Genomic DNA, 12,108 nt, shown 5'->3' on the forward strand with positions numbered 1-12,108 from the left:
CAGACATGGCCATATGCAAATCAGTCTGACCCTGTGCCTCATGGGAACAGTCCAGCCTGAACTGCCAAGCCATGCCTTCCCTGGACCGGAAACAAGCTTCCTAGGACCGGTTTCTGGCATTTCAGCCGTCTTCAGCCAGGCTTGCTTGAATCCAGTGGCAAAGTGAGCAAGGGACTCACATCTGAGCATACCCTGCTCAGACTTAAAGTGCAACATGCCTACTGACTATCCAATTTCTCGCCTGCTCTGGTGCAAAATAGGCTCCAGGGGGTGGCATTCCCCAGTTTTCAAGGGAAACTGTTTTCACATATCAAATGCGGCAGAGGCTTTGAAGCCGCTTGCCTTAATTAATATGCTAAATCATTAGCCATCCTGCGGGAGGAGGTCTTTCCATCTTCCTCCAGAGCAGGCATTGCTTCCGGCCTCTAAAAGTGTGGGCTCTCACCTACAGGGGATCAGAAATGTCTGTGGTGGCAGGCTAGATGATACCAGTCAGCCAATACACTAGAGGACTAGTAGATTTTCAGGGGTGCATATCACAATAAATCTGATACTAGCCTCAGTTTAGATTTATTGAGATAAGGTGTTTCATGCCAAACATCAATATTTTCAGTGAAGCCATTACTTATCTGGGTAACTCATAATGACCAGTGCCCAGTACATATACTTAAGATGGCTTCCTGATCACTTAAATGTCTTAGTCATGGAATTAGACATCACAGGGGCTTATCTGCTCACGCAAATGTGCCCTCACATGTAGTATAATGGACCCTGCCATAGGGCTCTAAGGCCTGCTGTAGGGGTGGCTTACATATAGTATACAGGGGCATGGTACACCGTAATGTATCCTTTTTTCAGAATGATTTGCACCATTTCACGCTTCCTGCAGTGGCATTCTGCATCTAATTTTCAGGTGGGTCCCCTTAGGTGGCATAATATATGCTGCAGCCCATGGGACCTTCTTTAGTACCCATGCCCTGGATACCATAGGTAACATTTACTAGAGACTTACGAGAGTGTTAAAGTCCATGCCAATTGGAGTACAATTGAGCACGCAGTGTTTTTAGGGAACAAGCACTGGCACTTTAGGCTGTTTAGTAGGGACCTAGTGCACATCCCGATAAGAACATCAGTTTCATTGGACAAAAAGGGGGATGACTATGTCAAAAAGTGGCACTTTCCTACAATGCTCCAATTGCACCTCAACCTTGTTCTTACTAATTTAATGCATACTCCATTTTAGCCACTCCACTGTTGTCCTTTGTGGCTTTCTCACCATTACAACTGTGTTCCTGATTGCCATCCCTTCTGCATGGCAGCGAGTGAGTGATCTTCAGGCTCTCTGTTCTTCCACCATACATCACCTTTCTCCCCGATAAGCAGGTTCTGTTAACTTGAGCCTTATTTCTATCAAAAGTTATGACACCGTTCCACGTCGGTCAAACCATCACCCAGCCAGAGTGCTATGCTCTTCCTCACCCCTCTAAGGAGGACGAGAGACTCCACCGCTTGGACACCAAAAGAGCGCTTACTTTCTACGAAATTCATACCAAAAGACCATAGAGTGAACAATCGGCTCTTTTTGGGGTTCTCAAGAGCAGAAAAAGCCAAGGCTGTGCGGAACAGTACCATCTCCAATTGGATTGTGCCGTGCATTAAGATCTGCTATGCATTGGCAAAGAAGTGAGCCCACTCCATGAGGACAAAAGCTGCTACCACTGTGTCTCTTTCCTAGACATCTGCTAGACAGCTACTTGGGCGTCCCTCCAAGCATTCATAAAGCACTGTTGTTTTGACAAACAAGGCCGACTAGTAGGGCATTCTGCCAGCTCTCTGGTTTCAGTCCATTCACAGCCCACCTCCTGTGGGTACTGCTTTGGTATCTATTCAAAAGATGAGGAAACTGTGGCTGGAAGTCTCCTTCAGAAGAACAAGTTACTTATCTTTGGTAAAATACCTTCTGGTAGAGAGACTATCTAGCTGTGGATTCCTCACCAACCCTTACCATTCTGTGATCAGACTTTACTCCTTAATAAGATCCTAAGTCTAGGAATCTACACACTTGTTCATCCATGTGCTTTTGGGGCTCAATGTCTGGTGGCGTGGACAGCCTCTATAGCAACTTATGTGAGTGTGTAGAAGTGGCATCTGTATAGGCCCTTCACGTCACTTCCGGAATGGAATGGCGTCCGTGCGGAGCTCAAGGTACCACCTACCAGCGCACGGAGGTACAATTGAAAAGTTTCTGGATCCAATAGGATGTCTGGGGAATATTCAAAAGGTTCGGATTCTGTGGCTAGCTACAGTTGCTACTTGAAAGGAGCTTAACCAAAGGGAAATAACGTGTTCATTTGGGCAGTTAGTTGGTAAAAGGTGTAATTTTCAAACAGGAAAATGACTATCGAAAACAGTAAGTGAAATACTGGACAATACATTGCTGAGGCTGGGCAGAATTAGTTATGTGGCAGAGATGGCCAGGGCAGGGCCTGGCCAAAGATTGTGCCCTGTACCTAGACAAAGCTACTCATTGCCAAATGTTGTACATAGCTGGTGAATGACTTCCACCTAGAGCCAATGACCGAGCACAGGTATGTCCTCTAAGCAGAGTGGCTTGGTTTCACAGGACTGTGTATGCAGCCTGCTGCTTATTCTTGCTACTCTTAGGTTTCAGCCCTAGTCAGCTAAATTTGGCTCAGGGGTGGGTTAATGGTCGGCCTGGCTGCCAACCTCCGGTAAGCCTCGAATTCTGCTATCAGTTTTGCTAGCAACTTAATCCCCATGCTAAATCAACCATTCGAAGAATTGCACATTTTTGAGGAATTCTCTCTTTAATCATCTTGCCTTCAATCCTCAAAGAAGATTCCTCTGTAGTCTCTGTCGGCTGGGTATAGGAAATTGCAGAGGTGCAAAGTACACTCGAAATTACGTCCGTGTTGGCGGGGATCACCAGCCTTTGTGTTGTGCTTATGTTGAAACGTTTTGTGAGTTGTCTAATATCTACAGCTATTTTCAAAACGTGAGAATCTGCAGGAAGGTATTAGAAATTCTTTGGTAACTTTTACTGAAAGCACGGTGAGTAGCCTTTAAATCATCTTTGTGCTGTCAGTCTAATTTCTTGAAATATAATCAATTGTTATGTTTAGGAAGTTAGTAACAGAGTAAAAGCCTCTATAAAAATAACAATTTTTCTTACAGGAAATGTTTGATGCTACGTTGAAAGATCGAGAACTGAGCTTTCAGTCTGCTCCAGGCACCACCATGTTTCTCCATTGGCTTGTGGGAATGGTTTATGTATTTTATTTTGCATCATTCATTCTTCTTTTACGGGAGGTAAGTAGCCTCTGCGGTGTTACAGTATTTCAACTGAATAATTCAAATAAGTTGACATTGAGTAGTAGTCAAGCAGGTTGCTTTATTGACTTGAATGTGCCTGCTTGTTGCTGGCTATCAATTTCTAGTATTTCTTTCTTTGTTCTGATGTTTCGCTGTGGCCGCACATTTGCAAAATTACAGATTTGTTGGAACAAACTTAAGGGATTGTTACTATTTCCTTTTAAAACGATCAATTGATATAGTTGCGAAACTCTGCTGTTTGGGTATTAATTTTATATATAGAATTTCTTTTCATGTTCTACATTGTATTCACAATAAGAGCTTACATCTTTTTGTATGAATAGGTGGGATATTTTGTGTGTTCATTTGTGCTTCACTGAAGACAAGTACAGAGTTTTAACTCCTTTAGTGTAGACAACGTCATCTCCACTTTTGCCACACTACTGAAGTAGTAGGATGTGGAGGTTATTTTCTACCATTGGGATGCTTGGACCAGAGGATTCCCCCTTTGCTGCTGTTACCGGGATGGACCGGAAAGGCCAAGGGTCCAGCATGGCAGGAATGATGATGTAGCACTGCCCTGCTCTACTGTTGTCATAAATATACAACCTGGAATCCGTTTGAGCCACTCTGCTTCAGCAGCTGGCAGGAGCTGCACAGTCACCTGAGCACCGGTCAGTGTTTGTTTTGGTCCTCATCTCACCAATAGGCGTCTGCCAATGTTACATGAAGCCGTCATACCGTGCTGTGTGCCCTACAGCTACTGCACTCGCTTAGGTCAAAACAGACCAGCCCCTTTGATGTTGGCTTGGTGTAATCATTGGGCCGGGAAGGACCGGGGGGGGGGGGGGATTATACCAGTCTCAAGTCTAGGCCCCTGAACACTAGATCCTGCAGATGTTGGCTTCGCTTTCCCTAACTCCTCCTTGATCCTAACGGGCCATAGCAAACGTAGCTTTAAGCCAATCCTCGCACCTCGGAGGCCTTGGTTCTTTCCACTTCATGCAGATCTCTCTCCGGGCTAATAGTACTAGGTATAGCAGCAACCCTCTATGTAGCTGCGGTAGATTTTTCCCGGACACACCATCATCCCCAAATATTACCAGAGAGATATTCACCACGATATTGACTTTAAAAATGCCGCTTAGAACATCCCCCACTTCCTTCCAAGAAGCTCTAAGTTCAGGACATTCAAAAAAGATATGTATATCATTGGCATTAAGAAGATTGGATCTTGGACATTTGGGGGAAGAAAGAGGGGCAAACTTAGCAATTTTAGCAGGTGTGTAGTAGAGTCTGTTGATCACAAAGAAGTGTTTCTTCTTTAGGCTGGCCTGTTTAACATGTTTATACAGAAGTTTCAAAGAGGGTTCATAAAGGTCTTCAATGTTCAACTCAAAAGGAGACTGATTCCAAACTGCATGTTGCGGGGGGAATGCCATGTCGTCCACTTCCGTGAGCTTCCTATACCAGATAGAAACGTATTTATTTTTACGATGTGCAGTTTGCAAGAACTGCTCCATTTCCCAATCTCCTCTTATGTCTCCCTTTTCTGCTATGAACCAAGAGGAAAGTTGCAGGTATTTAAACCTGGAAAAACGACATCCAACCTTAGTCACTAATTCCTCCCAGGGATGGACTCCCTCTTCAGAAACAAGCTCTGGCCAGATGGTAATACCCGCCCTTTTTATTGGGATTGCAAGACTATCGTCAGACAGAGTGGGGTCCCCGGGGATTCCCATAAGGGTGCAAAATCTGACTCGTACCCAATCCTTCATCTACATCTAACCTTAAACCAGATATCCAGGGCAGCCCTAAGAACCTTCAGACGCACCCGTTTAAAAAACCTTGGTGCCCCAAACTTATACAGAAAACCACCTTCTCCACATCCACCCTCCATCATGCCCATTTCGTCCAATAGCCTCCCCCAAGATGACTCTTCCGGTTTTACAAGTAACATCCGGATGTCTTCTTCAACAACTCGAGAACCTAAAAAGGGAGGCCTCCAAGAAAGTTTTCAGGAGGGTACATGTAGCACTAATAGACTACAAGTAGAAAATCCTTCAGAGTCTACCCAGAGTAAGTCGCCTGTTACGCCCGCTACATCAACTATTTTGCAAAGCAACATGCAGCCATCCGACCCTCCGAAGGATTGGACGGAGAGCTCTGAGGGCACATTATCTGCCATTCATCTCACAGTCTGATTTTCTAATAGGTTTTCCGTCCTGGCTTCTCAACATGATCGACAAGATCAACAAAATTCCCCTCACGAGTTTGTTGAATCAGGTGCCATGTCTAGATCTTTGGCGGACATTCTATTGGCCCTTAAGGATGAGATGGCTAGTAGGTTTACAGATTCGGAGACAAATCAGGCTGTGATTCAAACATCCTGTACGGTACTAGCTCAGAAACTGGAGGAAGTCTCTCTAAGAACCGACATATTAGAGTTGGAGATCCCGAAAATAAGGAGGCTCTACTTAGCTCCACAGCAGATATGGCAAAGTTATCGGCCCAGAATAAAGAACTAATGGATGACCTTGAACGCCTGGAAAATCACTTGAGGAAGAACAACCTCAGGCTTATCACTATACCTGAAGCTCTTGAAGGAACAGACATTAAGGGGTTTGTAATATCTTTGTTGAAATAAACAGTGTTGAAGAACTCCCCTAGTATTGACCTTCCACAGGCGATACAGCGGGTGCATCGTGACCCGTTCAAGAGAAATTTGGCTAAGCAGAAGCCCAGGAAGATCTTGGTCAATTTTTTGACATATACTGTTAAAGAGGAAATTTTAACCTCAGCTCTCAGAGAAGGAATTCTATCATCTAAATCTTGCTCCAATCCTTTCTCCTTCTCTATTAGATCAGATATATCCCACATCACGGCAACAAGACAGTGGGAGGAGATTGGAGGAATTGAATAGTCTGGGGGCTAAGGCCCAACTGAGGTTTCCTGCTTCATTGCGTATAATGTAGAATAACCATATGTATCAGTTCCTTACGGTGGAGGAGGTAGATGCTCTTATTGTTAAGATTAGGAACGGGGTGGAGTATAAGGAGGGGGAGGCCGCTAAGGAGAGCCCCATATCAGCGAGACCATAGATTTTAATATTAAAGTAACTTCCTTTTTTTCGAATGCCCGAGGGGGTTGAGACCAAATAGGCTCAGCCTAATAGAAGGGAGGGTTTCCCATGGGTTGAGGGGTCACTGGGTGGGTGGGAGGAGGAGGGGGGGTGCATGGGGTTGGGAGCAGTGGGTAAAAAACAAAAAAGATTTCCTCATTCTCATGCTATTAATCGACCGTTTGTTTTGGGTTTTACAATCTGATGGCAGGAACCCTTTAGTTGACGAGGGAGGTAAAATGTATCTCATGGAACGTTAATGGGTTAAGGTGCCCCCGTAGACAAAGGCTGCTACTGAAATATTTAGAGCTCTCTTCCGCCCAAATTTGCCTTATTCAGGAGACCCTAAACTATGTACAGTGCCGCACTATATTCTCTAAATATGCCTGGGTAAAATATTTTTGTACCTCTGAGCAGACAATCCATAGTAAGGGGGTAGCTATTTTAATTAAACAGGGGGCAGGTTGCACTATTAAATCTGTCAAAACCGACCATTCTGGGAGGTGGATGGTGACCCTGTTGGACTTTGGAGGTTCAGAGCTGGCATGTGCTTCCTTTAATGCAGGGACAATAATGATTTTCTACTGCAACGCGAGAACCATTGGATTAAGTTCCTTCAATCCATGAAACCATCCGGCCTTAATGACCGGATGGAATTTATGTGTTACTTGTAAACATATTATGATGGACTCTGACACTTGCCTTGAGATTCATGCTTGTATACTTTCTGTAATGTTTCTTTTTTGTGTTGTTTATTTCATTGAGATCATGCATCTTGCGTTAACAATGAGGTGTATGTTTTAATGCACCATACAGTATTTGTTTGGGTGATGATTTGTTTATACTGCACACAATCACTTTTGGAGACGCTATTTGCACCCTTACAAGATGGCCGCCACGAATTTTGAGTTTGCATGTTGCTAACAGTCCGTTATTTATGTTGGTGCTCGCACTCGAGTTCAGCTTGTAGACGCCGGAGAGCACACGGGTGAGACGCGGGCTCTCACTGCACCTTTGTTAGTAAGTTCAAAACTTGCACTGTTGGACTGTTATACATTCACGTTCTAGGGAATGGTTGATGAACACGCCAGGCACAGAGCACGCGATTGTTAGGTGATGATGTAGGCACGGATATTGTTTATAAGAGCACGGGATACCATGTGGGTAGTTTGAAGATAATGGTGTACACGCGTTTGTTTAAAAACCGGCACGGTGATTATTTTCACACATGGACTTCACATTGAGAGATTGACACAACGTTTTTAGTTCATGGGCAACACTTTAAGGCACTATTATGAGTTTAATGTGTATTATTTTATGACCCCCGGGGTACAATTCTTAGACGATGTCATTGTCTTTTCAGAACTCCCCTGACGAAGGACTGCGGTCCGAAATGCATCGGGAGGGAAATTGTAAATAAGTCTAAATGCGCCTTTTGGATTGAACATTAATTCCTTTGAGTGAAATTGGATAATGGATTAAATTCAACATATGTGAATTAAACATGGAAAACGGATCTTTGCAACTTTGGTTTAGTGAATAATTTTTCCATTTAAAGGTTGTGCTCAGGGAGCTGGTGCCTATTGCTGACACCACGGACTACATTGGATTACCACACCTCGTTGCCAGGGGGTGATATCCTTGAAGCACACCGCAACCCTATAGGTTGATACAGCGTGGAGTGCGTGACCCACACCACAATTGTTTCTGACCCTGACCAGGGCCACTGCACCCCAAATTAAACATTTAACGATGGCATCTATGGTATATGATGACATTGCGGCATTAACCGATTTGAAAGCGGATACTTTTGCATTTAACACCGATGACATTGACAAAATCTACGCTTTAATCCCCGAGGTGGCAAGTCCTCAAGGTCCTACTAGGAACAAAGAAAATTGTTTAAAACAACTTTTATACTTTACAAAGAAGGAAATTAGTCAAAGGCTTCACGCCAGTACTTTGATACGCTACCACCGAGCGCAGCGGATACCCAGGGGTCTCCGCATCCCACTAAAACCACTCCTGTGCAGGAATAGCTCCAAGTTTGTGGAAAGATGGTACGCCATCCTTAATAAGTGTTCTTTAGATTTGATCTTATTAATTGTTGATGAATTATCACGAGCATTGGAGGAATTAAATAAGGAGATACAACAATGCAAACAGGAACTAAGTGACATGTTATCTGCTGAGGAATGGTCCAAGATATTGGATGACATCACCATTCAAATGGATAAGCACACCAGAGAAATCAATGAACGGAAGATACGGAAGTATCGAAGAGATACCATTGATTATAAGCTGGGGGAGGTGTACTCCTGGGCAGAGGTCTATGCCAGGAGAAGACAGAACAAACCACAAAGAGACCAGACTAATACCACGGAAACTTCATCTTCAGAGGAGGATACACGCGGTGACCGAAGAAGAACAGATGTGAATATACCCACAAGCAGCACTGCCACATCCACCCCCTCTACGGTCCCTTTTTTAGGCGAGGGATCAGAAGAAAGAGACGACCCAGGAGGAGCCAGGCCAAAAGAAAAGGAAAAAGAGGTGGGGAGAGACATGAGGAGTTCGACTCTGAACAAGAGGGTGGAGAAAACCAAGAAAACAACCTCGTAATTAATATATCCTCTTACACATTGTCTGATCATGAAACCAAGGTTCTACAGAAAGGCACCTCATTTATTCCTACTAGTCATACCAACGAGCTAGAATTGCAAATTAGTCTATTCAAATTTATGCGTAATTTACGATTGAGACATTTTTTTGAGAACGTGGTACCACCACCAGTTGGTGAACGCACTGATCAACTCAGAGGATTGAGAGCAAGGAGTACCTTTATGGCACCCGCCAGTCATAAGTCCTTTGACACATTTGAGAAACTGGTTCAAAATGACATCAGCAACATCACATTTACTAGAAAGAAGAAACACCTGAATTTAACTAGTAAGGAATATTCGACATTGAACAATTTGGCAAAGAAGAAAGATATTACCTATCAAACAGCTGACAAGGGAGGGGCATTAGTTCTTATGGACACTACGTTTTATAATGAGCAAGTTCAACAACATCTTTCAGACACCAACACGTATGATCTTCTACGGTCTAACCCTACCACTCAGTACAATGAGGTGTTAACGAACATTATTTCGATGGCTGAAGAGAATGGAACCATCAATTCTAAAACCAGGAAGTATCTGACCAACACTAATCCACGTATTCCCAGCATGTATATGCTTCCAAAAGTTCATAAGAGTTTAACATCACCACCATTCAGGCCCATTGTCTCGACTCGTGGGAGCATACACGAGAACACCGGCAAGTTCATTGATCGGTATTTGCAACCATTGATTCAACAGTCTTGCACATACGTAAAAGATACTACAGATTTTTTGCAAAAAATTCAGGAAATTACATTCGAGGAAGATGATAACATCTGGCTCTGCTCTATTGACGTAAAATCCCTATACACAAGCATCCCCCATGATTTGGGAATGGAAGCGGTGGAAAACATTTTGCTTCATTCAGATTTGCCAAATGAGTTTCAAATCTTCATCATGCAGCTGATGCATTTTACTTTATACCAAAGCTACTTTTCTTGGAGTGACCAGTTGTACGCACAATTGTCCGGGACATCTATGGGCAACTGTGCGGCACCTGCGTACGCTAACGCATTCATGCAGTACTTTGAAAACAACCATATCTTGAACCAGACCCTGTGGATGTCACATGCCAAAGTGTTCCTGAGATATATAGACGACATTTTTGTCTTATGGCATGGAAACCTTGAATCATTACTATCAGCCTTAACGAATTTGAATGACATCAATGACCGCATACAGTTCACGCATGAAGTGAACCAGTTAACCATCACATTTTTGGATGTCAGGGTGACACGGGTTGGTGACCATCTGGAAACCAACCTATACAGAAAACAAACTGATAAAAATAACATTTTGCATTACAAATCATACCATCAAAGACCATTAAAGAATCACCTACCTTTCTCGCAACTTCTTCGCGTAAAAAGGATTGTATCCAGTGAACATGAATATGAACAGCAAGCACAACAAATGTTAAAACGGTTCAAGCACAGGGGGTATCCAGAAAACATCTTGAATAAAGCCAAAGAGCGATGTGATAATTTGACACGGCAAGATACATTGGTGACAAAAGCCAAAAGTGAGACTAAGAGACCAGTGGTAGTCTCTAAATTCTCAGAAGCCTCTAAGAGATACAAGTCTTCAATTTTGAAACATTGGCCGATCATAAGAGAGGAACAAGATTTTAATGGTATTTTCAATGAGCAGCCATTATTCGCCTACAAAAGAGGCAAAAACTTGAAAGAAATTATCAAAAACCCTGTGCAACATGATCAAACTAACTTCAGAGGTAATCAACCTTGTCTAAATTGCAAGAACTGTAACAATATGATAAAAGGTCCTACACTGAAGCATCCTCTCAAAGGTACAAACATTAAACTTAGACACAATGCAACATGTGACACTGAGAATGTGATTTATATCATTAAATGCCCTTGCGGATTGGTGTACACTGGGAAAACATCAAGGAAATTGAAGCTGAGAATAAATGAACATAAGAGTAACATAAGAACCATGAACCTGAAATCCAACATTGCTGTACACTTTAAAGACAATCGGCACAACATCAGCCAACTACGATTTGCTGCTGTGGAAGTGGTGAACAAACGGGATGGCAGGGACAATAATGATTTTCTACTGCAACGCGAGAACCATTGGATTAAGTTCCTTCAATCCATGAAACCATCCGGCCTTAATGACCGGATGGAATTTATGTGTTACTTGTAAACATATTATGATGGACTCTGACACTTGCCTTGAGATTCATGCTTGTATACTTTCTATAATGTTTCTTTTTTGTGTTGTTTATTTCATTGAGATCATGCATCTTGCGTTAACAATGAGGTGTATGTTTTAATGCACCATACAGTATTTGTTTGGGTGATGATTTGTTTATACTGCACACAATCACTTTTGGAGACGCTATTTGCACCCTTACAAGATGGCCGCCACGAATTTTGAGTTTGCATGTTGCTAACAGTCCGTTATTTATGTTGGTGCTCGCACTCGAGTTCAGCTTGTAGACGCCGGAGAGCACACGGGTGAGACGCGGGCTCTCACTGCACCTTTGTTAGTAAGTTCAAAACTTGCACTGTTGGACTGTTATACATTCACGTTCTAGGGAATGGTTGATGAACACGCCAGGCACAGAGCACGCGATTGTTAGGTGATGATGTAGGCACGGATATTGTTTATAAGAGCACGGGATACCATGTGGGTAGTTTGAAGATAATGGTGTACACGCGTTTGTTTAAAAACCGGCACGGTGATTATTTTCACACATGGACTTCACATTGAGAGATTGACACAACGTTTTTAGTTCATGGGCAACACTTTAAGGCACTATTATGAGTTTAATGTGTATTATTTTATGACCCCCGGGGTACAATTCTTAGACGATGTCATTGTCTTTTCAGAACTCCCCTGACGAAGGACTGCGGTCCGAAATGCATCGGGAGGGAAATTGTAAATAAGTCTAAATGCGCCTTTTGGATTGAACATTAATTCCTTTGAGTGAAATTGGATAATGGATTAAATTCAACATATGTG

The 12,108-nt window shown here is 43.1% G+C and overlaps 1 protein-coding gene across 1 annotated transcript in view; it reads left to right on the forward strand.

Annotated features, from left to right (window-relative positions):
* Positions 1 to 12,108, forward strand: part of MARCHF6 (membrane associated ring-CH-type finger 6) — a 1,360,950-nt gene that overhangs the window by 532,072 nt on the left and 816,770 nt on the right. The window contains exon 15 of the mRNA XM_078687648.1: positions 3,196 to 3,330. Coding sequence (XP_078543774.1) covers positions 3,196 to 3,330 — 135 coding nt within the window. The remainder of the gene's footprint in view (positions 1 to 3,195; positions 3,331 to 12,108) is intronic.

Source organism: Lissotriton helveticus, chromosome 4_1, assembly GCF_964261635.1.
Source record: "Lissotriton helveticus chromosome 4_1, aLisHel1.1, whole genome shotgun sequence".
NCBI lineage: Eukaryota > Metazoa > Chordata > Amphibia > Caudata > Salamandridae > Lissotriton > Lissotriton helveticus.